The sequence below is a fragment of the Eriocheir sinensis genome, chromosome 4, assembly GCF_024679095.1.
Source record: "Eriocheir sinensis breed Jianghai 21 chromosome 4, ASM2467909v1, whole genome shotgun sequence".
Lineage (NCBI taxonomy): Eukaryota > Metazoa > Arthropoda > Malacostraca > Decapoda > Varunidae > Eriocheir > Eriocheir sinensis.
Window position 1 is genome coordinate 18,426,418 of NC_066512.1, and position 19,055 is coordinate 18,445,472.

The 19,055-nt window shown below is 43.4% G+C and overlaps 1 protein-coding gene across 1 annotated transcript in view; it reads right to left on the reverse strand.

The window, feature by feature from the left end:
• LOC126982269 (acetylcholine receptor subunit alpha-like) overlaps positions 1–19,055 on the reverse strand; it is a gene marked incomplete at its 3' end in the record, with an annotated part of 67,383 nt that overhangs the window by 13,062 nt on the left and 35,266 nt on the right. The window contains 3 exon segments of the mRNA XM_050834258.1: positions 5,916–5,942; positions 5,944–6,029; positions 17,225–17,405. Coding sequence (XP_050690215.1) covers positions 5,916–5,942; positions 5,944–6,029; positions 17,225–17,405 — 294 coding nt within the window.

Sequence of the window (19,055 nt, forward strand, 5' to 3'; positions counted from 1 at the left end):
GGTGGAGGGAGAAGGAGGAGGACAGGAGGGGAAGGAGGAGGACAGAAGGCGGAAGAGGAGGTGGTGGAGTAGGCGGTAAAGCAGAAGGAAAAGAGTAAGAAGAAGAAGAGATGGAGGAGGCGCAGGAGCAAGAGAATGAGTAGCCTCGGTAAGGGCGGCGGGTACAGACAAAGTAAAGGTCGTAGGCAGAACACGAGTCGAGAGGAAAAAACGGGGAAAACGAGGAGAAACAAAGTAGAGGGAATGAATTCGGAACACAGTGGATAGAGAGCACAGAGAGGCAAAGAAGATAGAAAGAAATGAGTAACAAGGTGAGGGGGAAGGTGGGGCGAAGGGGGCTGGCAGGGCGGTGATGGTGTTGGGCGTCCCGGTGAAGGAGGAGGATCGTTCGTCAGGCAGCGCCCTGAGGAGCCTCTTCAGCCCCTTGAGTGTGGCGCCGCACGATGGAGGTGATTGTACAGTAATGTTTCTTCCCCCCGAGGAGAGAAATCTCACAATTGTAATCGAATTGGACGCACCGGTGAAGAGATAGATCGTAGAAAACAAACACAAATAAAAAAGTATGAATGAAAACGTAGATTAAATAAACATGTAAGTCAATTAGTACGTGAATTCGCAAGTCTGCAAATATGAAGGTAAATATAAAAGTAAATACTGAAACCCATTAACAACGATCAGCTTTCCTTTTTACGCTACTTATGTTACTTTTTTATATTCTACGCTTCGGTTGTAAGAGCAAAACGCGTGCAATACAAACAACATTACTTTTATTTGTTTTTCGCCGCTGCCTCCTCGTGTTTGCCGATCACTGGGCGGGGCGGGGCGGCGCGCGGCGGGACACCCAACACTGACCTGGCCCGTATCCTCGTTTGGCTCTCATAACAACAATTTCCAGAGGCCACAGAGGAGGTTCGTCTGGTTCTTAGGACTGTTTTTCACATTTACGGTGAGGAAGCCTTGTCAGACTATTACTAGGCTCATAAAACTACCCCATGGAAACACCAACACAACCTCTACCAAAGCCTTAGCAAATGTGGGGTGTGTGAGCCCCAAAATGTTCGAGACTATGAGCCACGTTACTGTAAAGCGAGAGCACATAGTATACACGAGAGGACATATTAACTGAGGTGAGCAAAGTGTTCACGCAGGCCTCCCATCTTTCGCCTGATACAAGGAACACGAGTAGACACGAGGAACGGCGAGCATAAATTATAGTACCGGGAAGGAGAACTGGGTAAGATTGTACGCGTGCTCACACAGAGAACACATTAACTAAGCTAACCGCAGTGTTCACGCATTTCTTCTATCCTATCCTGACCCCATTGACACGAGAGGATATAAGGGTCGGCGGACATCAGTAAACGATACAAGGAAGGAAGGCAAGCCAGGTGTGATCGAACGCACGGCCACAAAGCCACACCTGTCCTCGCCGTCACGCAGCTTTACGGCCCGTTAGCGGCGCGGACTCACGGTCTGATTATGGCAAACGGCAAGGTTTTATTGGCCTCACAAACTCACCCTGCCCACCGCCCTCGCCACGGCCACTGCGGAGGAAGGCTTGCCGCAGGGAGCACCAAGGACGGGAGGTTGTTGTGTGTTTACTGGCGATCATACAGAGAGCTTATTGAGGTTACGTTGTGCTGAGCTTCGTGCTGTATGATGATAACTGTGATGAGAATGATAATGCGACGATGTAATACCTGACAAAAACAAGCATGTGAAAATATTAGTATTGATAATGGAAATGATGATGATGATGATGATGATGATGGTGATGTCAAGTTCCCCTGCAATACACTGATTTTTGACCTCTTTAGTAAGTCTGTCGACCTTCGCATCAATCCTGTGTGTGTGTGTGTGTGTGTGTGTGTGTGTGTGTGTGTGTGTGTGTGTGTCTGTGGATGCGGCGGTGGCGGTGGAGAGGTCTATTTTACCCCAGAAACATTGGTCGCGCCATCTCCTCTCTACTTCACCCAAAATACAGCAGGAGGCATGACACATCATCTGCATCAGGTCGCGGTCCTCCTCCTTCTCTTTCTCTTCCTGTTTCTCGTCTTCTTTCTTTGTCCTTCTCTTGTCCTCCTCCTACTCCTCCTCCTCCTCCTCCTCCTCTTTCTCTTCCTGTTCCTCCTCTTCTTTCTTTCTCTTTCTCTTGTCCTCCTCCTCCTCCTCCTCCTCTTTCTCTTCCTGTTCCTCCTCTTCTTTCTTTCTCTTTCTCTTGTCCTCCTCCTCTTCCTCCTCCTCCTCCTCTAGACGGTTTCATTCAGACGGTCTTTGAGGACACGATCGACTAGTCAGTATTCCACAACACCATCCACAAGAATGACTCAAACACGCCCCTGATAACACCTCCGAAACACGTTGTCCTTCCCATTACATCCCTTCCCTCTCCCCTACCCCCCTCCATAGTTCCTCACCATCCTCGCCCGTATCCATTCCTCAAACGACTAAAGGACCGTCTTAACGTGGATAGACGAAGCTGTCAAGTCATTTTACGGGGCGGAGGAGGACGAGGAGGAGGGGGCGGCGACAAGTAGTGATGGTGGTGTTGTTGATGGTGGTGGTGTTACTGGTGGTGGTGTTACTGGTGTTGGTGTTGGTGGAATTGGTGTTAGCGGTGTTGGTGGTTTTCGTGTTGGTGTTGGTATTGACGTTCGTGTTAGTGCAGTTGGTGTTAGTGGTGGTGGTGGTGCTGTTGTTAGTGGTGGTGGTGAAGGAGAGGCGACGCAGGACAGCACAACGGAAAACGCCAAAAAAAAAAGGGGGGCACCAAATAATACGTAAAGAAACAACAACCGCGAACAAAAACATCATGAAAAGCGCGGGAAGAAGTTTAATTAACAGAAGCCCAATAAACAAAAGACGACAATACCACACGAGGAGGAGAAAAAAACAATATCAACAACGTGCTCGACTTGGGAACGTACGAGAATGAATGACGATGCGAATTCAGAAACAGACACATTGATGAACAGAAAAAAACATACAGATTTCAGGAGAGGAAAAGTTAAATGGAAATAAATGGAAGAGGTGAAGAGAGAGGAAGAGAGAAAAGGATGATGATGAAGAATGATGGCAGTGATGATGATGAAGAGGAATAGGAGGAGAAAGAGAAGAAGGAGGAGGAGGAGGAGGAGGAGGAACTGAAGAAGGTAGAAGATGAATAGGAGAAGAAATAGATCACAAGCACATTATTGAGTGTCAGCAATACTTGAAGGAGGAGGAGGAAGAAAAAGAAGAAGAAGAAGAAGAGGAGGAGGAGGAGAAGGAGGAGGAGGAGTGGATGAGAGACGAAGTTAAAGAGGGAGACGTGAGTAGTTCTGAGAATGGTGGAAGAAAATGATGATGATGATGATGATGATGGAGGTGGAAAAAAAGGAGAAACTAACCACATATATACACCCACCCACACCCACCCACCCACCCACCCACACACATACACAAGCACACACACACACATTACGTAGTACATTAACAACTCCAGCACTCCAGCCTTTTCGTTCATCACACACGCTTCTTCTCGTCTCTGCTGCTTCCCGTACGTACAAAAGAATCACCGAAGCACACAATGAAACACAGACTTATACAATGCATCGGCACCTTGAATACACGTGCGAAAAAGAAGAACAAGATAATCGATACAAGAATCTTCGCCATCGTCACGACTCAATGACGTCACGCAGCCCCGCCAAGTGGAAGAGGAAGTGGAGGATGAGGAGGAGGAGGAGGAGGAGGAGGAGGAGGAGGAGGAGGAGGAGGAGTGGGGAGAGAAGAATGAGGGAGAGATGGAGAGGAAGGCAGAGGAGGATGACCTGTCTCTCTGCATCCTTCACTACATTATTCTCTCTCTCTCTCTCTCTCTCTCTCTCTCTCTCTCTCTCCCGCCTCGCCGTCAAGCAGCGTCAGGTAGTCCACCATACAGCGCCTCAGGAACAATGCCTTGCCAAGACTCGGTGCCGCCGCCACCGCCGCAGCTGCCGCCCGCCTCCTGATGGTTCCTCGATCTTGCCTCGTTCAGTACAGCGAGAAACAGTGCAATGGAATCTGTTTTCTTGAACTGCAAAGTTTGAGAATGCACTTTTTCTTGACGACTTGTTTTTCTTTTCCAACATGCAGACGATAAAAGGCTTCTCATTCTCGACTGACTTCTTACGTGAGGTGTATTATGCTGCTTAGTGTGCAAGGCCTGAATGGCTTTACTAGGTAAGGGCGTTTGCTTGATACAGTAGTTGTGCTTCTGACATTTAAGTCACTATTCTTATTTGTTTTGCATGTGGCGACGAGGCATGAATGAGGCAGTTTGGCGTCCACAATTCACCCGTTGAAGTATCTGTACCCAGCATGGTGGTACGTCACAGTCAGCCTCACGCTTTGCAACGCACTGCACCGAGGCGTCTCCCTGCGTCTAGAAAAATCTAGAGTACCGTTCATGGCTCCTACACAATTAAAGCCTCAAACGACCACTCTACCGAAATACTGTGACAAGCATGTACAGCGGTCTGGTGAATATTCAATAACAACAAAAATATGTACCGTAGTGACAGCAAGAAAAACTGATTAAATAACATTAATGTAAAAAACAATAACTTTCCAGCAGCACCACAGAGAAGTAAGCCATCTTCCGAAAACACTTACGTAGCACAAAATGAAAACATCTATATACGACAGCAGTAAAGAACATCACTAACCTTCATATTCTCACAGAAAGAACACATCTCTATAAAACAACTCCCAGCAAGACAACTAACCCTTAACCCTCCTCTTCTATAGTCTAGACCCGCTAAGACAGACTAATGCTACACTGCGTGACGCGAATGAGAACGTACGCCAACGATGTTTTGCAGAGGTACAGCAGCATCAGGGCCATTCCTCTCTCCTTTCACCCGTGTAATACCTCGCCGCTGATCCCTTGCACCGCCATGCTTCAAGGCCGCAGCTTATTCTCCCTCAAACTCCGCTCGGCAAGGTTCGGGGGGGGCCTCGTAACGCAGCCTGGACAGTGCTCGGGCAAGGAAAAACAAATTCGCCGCAGCAGAACCGCGCCAATTCTCCAAGTGTCAGACGCAGGTGTAGCTCGCGGGGGAAAAACGAAGCGAGCCTGAGTTTCTGTTTGCTGTTGGAAATGTATGGACACTTCAGCGGAGCAATCGTTTTTCCAGGTTATATAAAGGCCCCGGCGGATACGTTGTGGGCCAGGAAGTGAAACGTTACTGCGAGGCCATCCAGTTTCAGTGCACCTGAATTGTGTAGCGTTATTTTTGTATCTTGAACTAACGCAACGATAAACTAAAAACTGGCACTTCTGATTGCTGGGGATCCCCTTTGTGGTGATTGTTCGGACGGTAACCATATGGGACTCGCTCTAGTAGGGCCACAAGGGGTCCTCAACGGTAACCAAGTGGAATTTGCTCTAGTACAGCCACAAGGATCAACATTCGTCACTCATGGGTATGGGTTGAGTGGGAAAGTTAAAATCAATAGGCTAGACAGAGTACATATAACATTCGCCGCCCTGCAAGTCTTACTCATACTTCAGCGTTTGTCTTTGTCTTCACTTATCTCTTAAAGTATTCCTCTTCAGTTTCCTTTACCCTTCCTCTTTGCTTTCCTTTCTCTTCCTTTCTTCCCAGTCCTTACCTTTCTCTTCTTTTCCTGCTTTTCTTTTCCTATCTTTCCTTCCCTTTCTTTCCCTCACTCCCTCCTTCTCTTCCGTTTCCTGCCTTTCCTCTTTCTTCCTTTTCTTCTCCTCTCGTTCTCTCCCTTTTCCTCCCTTCCATTCCTTCCTATCCTTCCTTCCCTTCTTTTCCTTTCCTTTCCTCCTCCTTCTTTTCCTTTCCTGCCTTTCCTCTTCCGTTCTCTCCTTCTTTTCACTTCAATTCCTCTCCTTTCCTCCGTCCCTCCCTCCCACCACTCACCTGACAGCCGGCACCTCCAGGATGTCCCTCCACAGACCAGTAGAACTCGGACAGGTCGACGCCGATGTCCACCACGTTCGTACCCTCCATCTCGTCCACGTGGCGTAAGTCGACCTGCGGAGGAGGAGGAAATATCAAAATGGGAACCGAAGATAAAACGTTGATACTTATGTGACGAGATGTGCGTCCACTGATGAAACGAATGATTGAGAGAAAAAATAACGTTCGAGTAGTAAAAGTTTAACACTCAAAATGAAAAAAAATCCATTATCAAAGAAAATGCTTTAAGAAAATAACATCAAAGTAGGAAATGAAGACAAAACGTTGATAATTGTGTGACTAAATGTGCATCAGCTGATCGAAAGAATAATATTAATAAAGAATAACGTTAGATTTAACTACAGCTTTTGAACTGTAGAAGTTTAACACTCAAAATATAAAAAAGAAACAATCTATAATCAGCAAAATTCCTACAGAGAAAATAATAGACAAAACTAGGTAAGCAGAAGCAAATACAATAATAATAATAATGCTACTACTACTACTACTACTAGTACTACTACTACTACTACTACTACTACTACTACTACTACTAATAATAATAATAATAATAATAATAATATGTAATGTACCTATATGTATCTAAATCTAACACTGTGAACACCAACATAAAGCTGACTATACCAACAACCCACACAAGCGTCACGTGAAGGTGTTTAATACAGTCAACCTTTGACTCACTTACATAACAAATTAGTAGTGGTACATTTTCATTCCTAATTAGTCAGCGCCGTCGCCTGAAAAAACAAACGAGACCGAACAAAAAAAAAACATCCGTCGAACTTTGAGAGGAGGTAAAGATGAAGAAAAAAGAGAAAAGAAAAAAGGAAAACAAGGACAGACGAACGGTAAGGGTGACGCAGACAACGCAAGAGGCAATGACGGGGGAAATAAATGGAGGGTGGAGAAAGGGGCAATGGGGAGGAAGAGGAAGGAGAAAGGTCGAGTAGCCAGTTCTCCCCAGGGCAGTTTAGGAGAGCACAACTTCCCAGGGAAATTCAGCAGGAGAGGAAGGAAGTTTAGGCCCCGGCGTCCAGAGTTAGTGAAACACGGTGGCGGACGCCGTGAGTTATACAGGACGGAAAGACGGGAGCGGCCAACTTTACCCATCCTGCCCATAGCCGCCGCCATCCTGTTACGGCGGACAGGTATCACCACCCACCTGGCTGCCCGCACACAATGGCGACTCTCTCTCTCTCTCTCTCTCTCTCTCTCTCTCTCTCTCTCTCTCTCTCTCTCTCTCAATGGTTTAGTCAAGACCCCATGGAATATGCAGTACAAGTTTGGTCTCCCTGTTCAGCGTCGAGCAAAAATGATCTCTTCTTTGCGCAACAAATCCTACGAAGAAAGCCTTTCCACATAACATGTTCTCTCTTGAGAAACGTCGCCTCCGAGAAAACTGATCGAATGTTTTAAAATACTTAATGGTTTCACGAATGTAGACAGAACTAAATTGTTTATGATCGATGACACTTTGCGAACGAGGAACAATGGCACAAAACTCAAATGTGAACAAGTAAATTCAGACTGCAAATTTTCTTCACCAACGTTGTAGTGCGAGAATGGAATAAGCTCCACCATCAGTGGTTCAGTGTAACACGATTGACTCCTTTAAAACAAGCTCGACCGTCACTTCCTTGAACTTAATATTAACTAGAGTAGAAAAGCAACGTTTGAGCCATCTGATTAATGTAAATCACTTGGGTTTAGGACAGACCACCTAGTCTGGACCATGGGGTCTATGTGGTCTGATTTTCTACGTAAATCTATGTCCTCTCTCTCTCTCTCTCTCTCTCTCTCTCTCTCTCTCTCTCTCTCTCTCTCTCTCTCTCTCTCTCTCTCTCTCTCTCTCTCTCTCTCTCTCAGTAAGGTGTGATGTATAAATAACAGACAGCAAAGAGAAGAGAAAAGAAGAGAAGAGAGAGAGGGAGGAGGAGAGGAGGGAGGAATGAAGACAGTGACAAACGAGAAACAGAAAATGGATGAGTGAGTGGGATTTGGGGAGACTCGGAAATGTATCTTTTTTTGCCACATATATCACGGAAAAGAGGAGGAAGGAGTGCCTTTGTTACTTATATCCTCTTTTCTCAGACATCTCTCTCTCTCTCTCTCTCTCTCTCTCTCTCTCTCTCTCTCTCTCTCTCTCAAACAGAGGGGCTGACAAAAAGGTGATCCGTAAGGAAGAAAAAATGAGCCAGGAGGAGCGCGGAGACCCTTGACCGTCGGGGAATGCAATAGAGACGAGACGGGGCCTTCGCTTCACCTACGGAGGCATCAGGTTGCTTCGCCTATTACACCAGGGAGCCGCGCCTAGACCCTTGAAGGAAGAGGAAGAAGAGGAGGAGGAGGAGGAGGAGGAGGAGGGGAAGTGTCACCTATTCGAGTTGGCGGGCGTGATGGCTGTCTCGCACTAAATGAAAACCTTCCTAAGACCTCTTCTTGAAATGGTGAGACGCTGTAGCAGCAGAGGAAGACGAAAAAATGTGTAGATGAAGTTAGAAAAGACAGCATGAGTGATTGAACTGATGAGCGAAAGACGGAGGGAAGGAAGGAAGGAAAAAAGAATGTAAGAAGAAACAGAGGTGACACCAAAGATTATAAGGGAGGGAAGGAGGGAAGGAAGATGGGAGGAAGAAAGAAAAGACGGGGAAAAGAAAGAAAGAAAATAAGATAAGAAAGGGAGGAAAGGATGAAGGGGAGTTGGGCGGAAAGGAGAGACGGTTGGACGGAAAGAAGGAATGACGGATTGAAAGATAAAAGGAAGGAGAAAGGGGCAAAAGGAAAGAAGAAAGGATTTTTGAAAATATAGAAAAAAAACAGAACTTATGAGTACGAATAGGACACGAGAGAAATTAAACTGGAGAGTAGAAAAATACAGTAACTCAAAGAATACATAAATAGGGTGAGGAAAGAAAGGGAAAATGTAGACAAAAACTAAAAATAAGGTAGAGAAAGAGGAACGAATTAAAAATGTCTGGGAAGACGGACGAATCCCGGATGTCACAGGTACTTTGGCTCGAGTTTAAGTACTGCTTTAATGACACATGAGAGAGAGAGAGATAGTGTGTGTGTGTGTGTGTGTGTGTGTGTGTGTGTGTGTGTGTGTGTGTGTGTGTGTGAGTGTGTGTGTGTGTCCCAAGGAAACAAGCAAAGTGGGTGTACTCGCCGCCCTACCCGTCACTGTAATATAGAGTCTTCCAGACGCTGAGCAAACACACAGGAGCCGCGGCGAGGGACGCGCCGGGGCGGGGGTCAGGGGCGGCGAGCAACGCTGCCGCCCACACATGACCAACACTCACTTGCACCAGCCTAAAGAAAATCGGTGAGCCGCTACATCCTCTATTGACATATAAAACGTCGCGAGTTGCTAGGCGGATGGAGGGTCGACGACCGGAGGAAGGGACGGGAGGAAGGGACGGGAGAAAGGAAAGTCGAGATTGAGACAACGGAGGGAGAGGCGTAGCGGCGGCTGTCGCCTTCCATTGCTCGGAGGTAATTAACATTTCAGAGGCGGCACGTCAACACAAACCCGGCCTCAATAAACACCCACGTCACATTATTAGTGGCGGAAGGCGGGGTCAGCTAAACTGTGTCACCGTGGCGGCTTGACAGCATAGCAGCGCAGTACGCGCTCCTGACGAAGGTGTTGCGTGCAGGAAACAAGGCGGAATACAAGGAATTTGATGAAGTAATTAAAGTCTACAATAATATATAAATTCCGCTAATGGGAGAACGTGAAGATTGTAAAAAATTCAACAGTTATTTGTAACTTATTGCAACAACGTCGAGGACACCAACACCGAGGTGTTGCCAGGAGGAAGAGCCGCGGCAAGGTGCCAGTGTCCAAGGTGACGCCCTGAGAGCGAGGTTCTTTGAAGCGGAGCCGTAGTTGCGTGCCAACAGGCCGCCGGTGCCCCAACGGCAGGACTCCCGGAACACCGCCCGACGCCATTAACGCTTCCCGCGGGGACCCTCGTTACCGCCGGATCACTGCCGGAAACGTGCTCATGTGCAGCGTGTGACGAGTTGAATGTAATAGGTGGTGTTGGACGAGTGTGTTTTTTATTGTAGTAATTATCATCATTATAACTTTTATATTATTATTATTATTAGTATTATTATTATTATTATTATTAGTATTATTATTATTATTATTATTATCATCAATTTTGACAACTTCACTATGGGTAAATTCCTCTACATCATTTGACCTACTATTGCTTGGAGCTACTGCAGTTGCTAAGTTCAATACTATTATTTCTGTTGCCGTTACTACATACACTACAGCTCTACTATTACTCCTACTACTATTACTACTACTACTACTACTACTACTGCTGCTACAACAATCCCTTTCTGGCCCATCACCTTTAACATAACAGTAAAATCCACTACGCATAAAAAGCAAATCCTATTACTCTTACGACTGTAAACAACCGTCAATACGACTTGAGATCGACAACCAAACCCGCCCACTCCCCCACCACCTCCTTCCCTTAACCCAGCGCCAGTACTACCCCTTAAGCATCCTTCCCCCTTTCCGCCCTGCCTGGTTTCCGTCGTAACTCCAGGAGCCGAACTTGAGGCTGCATGTCTGTATGTCGAAGGGAAGAACTCAACATACAAGGCGCACGAGCTGGCGAAGATGGAGGCAGGTTCAGTGCACCAGACCGTCGTGGCGCAGCACCGTCGACGTCTTGATGGAAACATCGTAGTTCTGCCCTCCACTACGGCACCGAGGACGGCGCGTAAAAAGAAAACGAAATAAAGAACAAAATAAAAATCAATAAAACATGAGAGAGAAACTAGGAAGGGGAAAAGAAGGCAGCCCACCGCAGCCAGGGGGTGAACTATAAATGAAAAGGAAAAAATATATATGAAACTGGAAATCGGATAGGGGGAGCGGAAGACTCAGCAGCGGCGGCGGAGAGGGAATAAAGTAAAGAAGAGAGGCGGAACTGGCACGTCAGGGAGAGGGAAAAAAAGGAAGCTGGAACGGTAAGGAGAAAGGAAAAAAAAACAGGAACAGGAAAAAACTTAGAAATACAAGATTGGAAATACAACAAAAGACAAATCTGATACATGGCGGAGACAGCTAGTTAGGAATACATATACACAACAACAATGAGGGAGTAAAATCCAAGAGAATCACAAAATCCCAGAGGTAAGAAAAACAACAACATATGATAAAAAATGGCAGAGGTAGTGACAATAACAGAAGAAAACAGAGCAATAAAACACTCAATATATCGCATGCACATAAAACACACAAACACACATACACACACACAAAAAAAAGACCATAGAAAATATAAGAAAACGCACAAAAAGATATTGATAAAAGGCAAAAGAAAAGGAACAAAATAGTGGGAAAACGAAAATAGGAAACATGAATAGACAAAATCACTAAGAAAAGATAATTGAGGAAAAGAACCCGGGAAAGCCACAAAATCCTAATGACAGAAAAAAATGTATAATGAAAGTAGACAAAAAGACAAAAAAAAAAAAAGACAAAAAAGACAAAAAAAGACAAAAAAGACAAAAAAAAAAAAAAAAATGAATGCATGATGAAAGTAGAGGAAGAACAACACGCGGCCAGAACACAATAGCATCAGGACACAGAGCTCTAAAAGTCTCCCAATACATCGCATCCACATAAATACACACAGATACCAGAAGAATAAAAGAAGAAATCATAACAGAAAAGAAAAAGGTTAAAAAAGGTGATAAAAGCGTAAAGTAAGGAAGAACAACACGTAGCCAGAACACAATAATATCAGGACACAGAGCTCTAAAAGACTCCCAGTACATCGCATCCACATAAATACACACTGACACCAGAAGAATAAAAAAAAAAAATAATTATACCAGAAAAGAAAAAAATGTTAAAAAAACGTGATGAAAAGGGTAAAGTAAAAAATTCAGTGGGAACACGGTAATGAGAAACACGGGAAAAATCGCGAAGTAAAAAATAAAATGGCATAAAGATAACAGATAAATTAATAGCAAAAACAAATATCGCATGCACATATAACACACACACGCACAAAAAAAAAATAAAGAAATAACAGAGATGAAAAAAAACCAAACTGTCCATAAAAAAATACCGTGACAAAAAATGAATAAAAAAACACCGTGACAATAAATGCATTAAAAAAAGTGATAGAAAAACACCGTGACAAAAAAACACCCTGACAAAACAACACCGTGACAAAAAAAGTGACACAAATTGCTTAAAAACCACCGTGACAAAAAATGCTTAAAAACCACCGTGACAAAAAAAAAACGTGACAAAAAAATGCTTAAAAACCACCGTGACAAAAAATGCTTAAAAACCACCGTGACAAAAAATGCATAAAAAAAACACTGACAAAAAACACTGTGACAAAAAAAAACACTGACAAAAAAACAGTGACAAAAAACACCGTGACAAAAAAAAAGAGACAAAAAAACACCGTGACAAAAAAAAAAACGTGAAAAAAAACACCGTGACAAAAAAAACGTACAAAAAAAACACCGTGACAAAAAAAAACACCGTGACAAAAAAAAGTGACAAAAAAAAGTGACGAAAAAAACCCACCGTGACAAAAAAACACCGTGACAAAAAAACACCGAAAAAAAAACACCGGGACAAAAAATGCATAAAAAATCACATTGATAAAAGGAAAGGAAAATAAAATTGTGACAACGCGGAAATGAGAACCATGGGAAAAAATCACCAAATTAGAAAAAGAAGATAGGTATTAATAACGATAGGAAAAAAAATTAAAACAGGTGAAAAAAAGGACATTCATAATATTTCACGCACATGAAACACACGCAGAAATTAAAATGAAGAAACGAAGGCAAAAAAATGAACAGAAAACAGAAAAATCTATTTATGAAAAATAAGGTCATAAATAAGAGAAATTGGGAAAGATAAAATAAATGAAAGAAAGAAGGAGAAAGAGAAGAAGAAAAAGAGAATTAGAACTACCGAATAATGGATGAGAGAGAGAGAGAGAGAGAGAGAGAGAGAGAGATATACAGAAAGAAAAAGATAAAAAGAAAGAAAAAAAAGAATAAAACAGAGGTAAGGCGCAAATGGAAAACACAAGGAAAAAGTTCACCAAATTAAAATACGGATTTATACACATTATGATAAAAGCCACAAAAATATAAATAAAACAAAATAAAATAAAATAAAATAAATAATAATAATAATAAAAGTTTCACACTAACCACCCCCCCCTCAAAAAAAGAAGAAATCACGTAAAAACAAAACAAAAAACAAAACAATACAAAGAAATTAAGCTTTGGAACAAAAAAAACATTACGAGACGAGAAATATTTAGACAGCAACAATAAAAAATCGTCGAAAAAAAGAAAAAACATATGAAAGTCGTAAGAAAATGTAAAATAAAAGGGGAAAAAAATACGAGACGAGAAATATTTAGATAACAATAAAAAAAAACTCGATGGAAAAGAACAAAAAAAAGCAAACACGAAAAACGTAAGAAAATTTAAAAAAAAAAAAATAAATAAATAAATATAAATGCAACACACCAAACACTATGAAAATTAACATGAGTACCAAAACAGTACCCGAAAAAAACAACGCGACAAAGTACAACACTAAAATCCATAACACACTGTGAATAAGAAAAACACACACACACACAAAAAAACAGAAATACCAGTAAAACAAAACGACAAACAAACAAACAAACAAAAACAAACAGTACCTACACCAATAAAACAACACACAGAGAGAAAGGGAGGAATAAAACCAGGGACGATAAAGAAAAACAGGAAGGAGGAGGAAGAGGAAGAGGAGGAAGAGGAGGAAGAGAGAAGGGGAAAATACAAAAACAAACAAACATGTGGAAATGTACATACACGAAAAGAAATAAAACAAGGTAAAGAAAATAACAAAATTACTACAAAACAGGGATGGAAAGAGGAGATACCGAGGGGGGGAGGGAGGGGGCGGAGAGTGGGAGGGAAGGGCTGGAATGTAAGAGAGAGACCCATCGTCCTTCTCACGCTGGACAAACGGAACGATATTTTTCCTTTTCCTCGTGTTCGTAATGAAGGAAAAAAAAAGAAAAGTGGGAGTTATGGACAGGAGAAAACTGGAATCATCTTTCCTTTCTTCTACCTCATTACCTCCACTCACCTCCCCTCATTCATCTCCCTCACCTTCCCTTATTCTCCTTATGCCTTCATTTCCTGATCCTAACATCCTTCATATCTTCAAGTTCTGGAGATGGCTGACTAAACATTATGATGATGGTGGATATAAGATGAAAAGTACAATAATAACAACAACAATAACGACAATACTAATTCTAATGCTAATACTAATAATAATGTTAAATGTAATCACGATAACCAATACTATCCTTATTATCATCATCATAAATCATATAATTTCTATTGCCATTAGTGCCATAAAAATCTGAATCAACAATACTATCAGTGCAATCATTATTATTAGTCGTATCAACATTAGATTAATTGTTATTATTATTATTCTATTATTATTACCTTTATATTATCATCGGAATCATCATAATCATATTTTTATTGCCTTGAGAGGAAAATGAATAGGAGGAAGGGGATGATGATGATGATGATGATGATGATAAGGAGGAGGAGGAGAAGGAACACAAAGGAAGAACAAACAACAGCAGACGTGATGGTCCTTCCGAGGCTGTTTGTGACAAGCTTCCCTAACTATCTAATCAAAGGTGGAAGATGAAGGACAGCAAAAGCGAAGGCATAATAGGAGTAGGAGGAGGAGAGAGGAGGAAGGATAATGATGAAAACAAACAAAAGTCTTTCGGAACATGTGTGTGTGTGTGTGTGTGTGTGTGTGTGTGTGTGTGTGTGTGTGTGTGTGTATGTGTGTGTGTGTGTGTGTGTGTGTGTGTGTGTGTGTGTGTGTGTACGGGTGCGCATGCGTGAGTGCGTGCGTGTGTGTGTGTATGTGAGAGACAGACATAAAATAAAAGGATGACTAAAAACACCTGACGTAAATGTGATAGAAGAGGAAAGAGCTAAATTAGAGATAAGGTAAAGAAGATAAGAGAAAACCTAATAACGAATGGAGCAAACACGAGAACGTAACTCACAGGAGGGAAAGAGAAAGGGACAGAGACAGAGACAGAGACAGAGACAGAGAGAGAGAGAGAGAGAGAGACAAAACAAAACAGGAATGAGAAGAATCACAAACAAGAAAGAATCACGTGACTCTCAGATTGAATATGAGAAAAGGGAAATAGAAGGAAAGGCAAAAGAATGAAGCTAAGACACATGACGTATATTATCCCAAAATATTATGCATGTAGACCCTCCTCCCTCCCTCCACCTCCTCCCCACCTACACCACCACCACCACCACTCATAGGAACAGTCATCTCTGCCAAAAAGGAACGTTGAAGAGGAATGGGACACCGTCTACGATCACAGAAGGAAGGGTACAGACATCATCCTTGCCTATATATAAGATTCTTCCTGCTCATCCTTCCTCGCCTTTCTATTCCCTCTTTTTCTTAGTTTTTCGTTTTCTTTATAATCTATCAATCTCTTTTTCTTTCTTTCCTACTCCTATTTTCCTCCTTCTCTCCTTCTCCTCCTCTTCTGCTCCTTCTCTTCCCCTCTTTCTCCTCTCTCCATCTTTTTTACGTCTTAAAGATTAAGCTGTAAATTGCTGATTCAAGGTGTGTGTGTGTGTGTGTGTGTGTGTGTGTGTGTGTGTGTGTGTGTGTGTGTGTGTGTGTGTGTGTGTGTGTGTGTGTGTGCGTGTGGGTGCGTGCGTGCGTATATGTGTGTGTGTGTGTGTGTGTGTGTGTGTGTGTGTGTGTGTGTTTAAGACAAAGTGGAAGACAAACAAGAAGAGAAAATAAAATAATAAAGAGAACATAAAAATAAGATCAAGACTGAAAAGCTCCTCCCGCCAAAAAAGAAAAAAAAGATAAGCGACGTAAAACAGGATACAGAAAAAAAAAGAAGGTTCACGACAGGACAAGGAAGGGGAAGGGAGGCCAGGGCAAGAGGGCAGGAAGGGGAGGAGGAGGAGAGGGCAAAATAAAATCAGGGGACAGAAAGAAACAAGGTAGACCGTACAAACAAACAAACAAAAAAACTAAAACCTTCCCTAATCAAGACGGATAACACACACACACACACACACACACACACACGCGCGGGGCCTCAATAATGATATGATAAAGTGAAAACCAAAGGCAGCGGAGAGGCGGGGCAGGGGCAGGGGCAGGGGTACAACGCGGAGGACTAACGACGGAAGAAGAGGGTGGAGGGTGGGAGGGAGGGGAGGGGGAGGGCAGGGAACGGGGTGACGCTTCCAGAGACAAAAATCTGAAACCCGGCAGGAGAAATCGTATATTTTCAGGGAGGTTTAAATCAAGTTAAGACAGGAGAGAGAGATAGTGGGAGAGGTTTATTTCACTCCTTGGTAGTGAGACTCCTCTCTCTCTCTCTCTCTCTCTCTCTCTCTCTCTCTCTCTGTTCTGGCCTCTGGCTGGACAGTCCTTTGAACCTACGTTCACTTAGCACTGTCGCACCATGATTACCCACATCAACGCCATCCACCCAAATACGCACACACACACACACACAATTCCACCCATCCATCCACCCACCCACACACACATATCCACCACACCCACACGTTTCCCAGTCCTCCAGTGTTTGACAGCCTACAGGTCTCAGTCCCTGTGGCGTTCTCCCTCATTCTCTTCATTACGGCTCTCCTCTCATTTGCTTTACCTTCATTTAAATTCACTTCGTTCTTTCATCATCATAATTCTGTTTCCATGCACGTCCCAGCTCTACTAACGCCTTTTTTTTTCTCTCTCTTTCCATGACCCAATCTTTTTTTCCCCCTCTTCTTATCTACAATCTTAACATTCGTTCCAACTTTTTTTTTCAGAGCCATACCACTTTTATTTTATTTTCCTCCCAACCCAAACTATCTCTTCCACGACCCTATTTATCTTACTATCTCCGTTTCATAATATTCTTCTGTCCAAACTACCAGCCATTCTTCCTCCATCCTCCATGACCCTTTTCCTCCCTTCAGCCTCCCAATGCTTCCCTAAATCCGCCTTCTCGTTTGCCTTCCTGAAAACATTTCGTTCAATCACTCCCTTTCCACTTGACCCCATCATACATCATTTTCTTAACTCTCCTTCTTTTCTTTTTCCGTCCTTCCCTCCCTCCATTTTATTCCCTTGTCCCACTTACCTGAAATCCATCGTAGGTCCAGGAACCGAACTTCATGACACAGGTCTGCTCGTCGAAGGGAAAGTACTCGACGTCGATCTCGCACGAAGACTTGTAGATGGCAGGCGGCTTCCACTCGACGAGGCCGTTCATGTGGAGCGTCGCCTTGGTGGACAGCGTCACCTCGAAGTTCCCGTCGGCACTACAAGAGGGCGTGGCAGGGTGTTACACGGCGAGGCGGGGTATTACTAAGCAGGTACAGAGCGTTAAAACTGGAGTGTGGTGGAAGAAAATGTTGAGGTGTTTTACAAAAGGTTTCCGAGCGTGTTACATGGCGGAGAATGGGATTAATATAAGGTCTATGTTTGGTGATACTAAGCAAGAAAAGAGCGTTACAGGTTGACTATTGTGGAAGGTAAAGTTCAGGTGTGTTTACTAAAGGTCTCAGGGTGTGTTACATGGAGCGGAATGGGGTAATATATGTGTATGTTTGATGTGAATGTTTGATGAGTATGTGTGATGTGTATAGGTGATGTGTATGTGTTTAATGTGTATGTGTGATGTGACGTTGGTAATATATGTGTATGCTTGGGGTAAAATAGTGTATGTGTGATGTTACTAAGCATGTACAGGATATTACAAGTCTGTCCAATCTAGAAAGTTGAGAACTGTGAAGTGAGTGTGTGTTTGCAAAGGATTAAAAGGGTGTTCTGTGATAATATAAAGTGTGTTGTGTTATACGGCCGAGTGTCTGGTGTTGTTACAAAGAGGAAGTGTTGGAAGGGATTATGGACTTAGTTGCTCTGGAAATAGTGAAAATATGAAAGGAAATGTTGTAACTTATAAAATGTTATCACAAATTCTGCTAGGGTAAGGTTAGGCTGAAGACGAGAGTGATTAAGGTATGTAGGGGAGTGATAGAAAAGAATGGGAATAAATATAACTAAAAGCAGTTTCAAACAAGCCTGCCCTAATTCTGCCTGCTCTGGCAACACTAAACTAAATAGAAAAAGCTTGAAACTTACCATTTTAACACTGCGACTGTTTAATTGTCCCTTCCTATCCCTCTCCCTCCTTTCCTTCTTTTTTTTCTACCTTCGTTTATCCTCTCCCTCTCACTTTCTACTGTCATTTTTTTTTTTACTTCTGACAATTGAATAATAACAAATAGATAAAGAATAGTTGAACACACACACACACACACACACACACACACACACACACACACACACACACACACACACACACAAACACACACACACACGATACATCACGACACACAATACGTATACACAAAAAATCTACAACACAACTCCGAACACAAAATCAAGACAAGCTACAAAACATCAACTAAAACACACACAAAAAAACTCAACAACACAGAGGGCAACACACAATGCTCAGCCGCCGACCCGAACCATCAAAGGTAGAAACACAGGCCACGCAAGGCAACACCTGCAACACACGACATAAACCTTCACGCTGCATCGAGCACTTCCACTGCTAAGTCTTCCGTTCACTGGGGAGGGGGGTGGGGTGGGGAGGAGAGAGAGAGAGAGAACCAGATGGACAGCTTGGGCCCCTCAGGAGAGTTGCTGTCCTTGCAGTCCTACACAGGCACAAACAAAGCGCCCTCACCTCTTGGAGCTGAGGGTCAAGTGGAGGAGGTCTGAGGTAGCAAGAGAAAGGGACTGGGCAGCAGATCCCTTCTGGAGGTCCCAAGGTTCCTCTCTAGCACTGACCACCCCCTCGACGCTGGTACGATAGATCATCCTCACTGCTGACGTGGAAGCGACGCAACGGTCCATTTAACAAATTAAGGTTCCCTCCCAATACGCCTACAGCCTCCGTT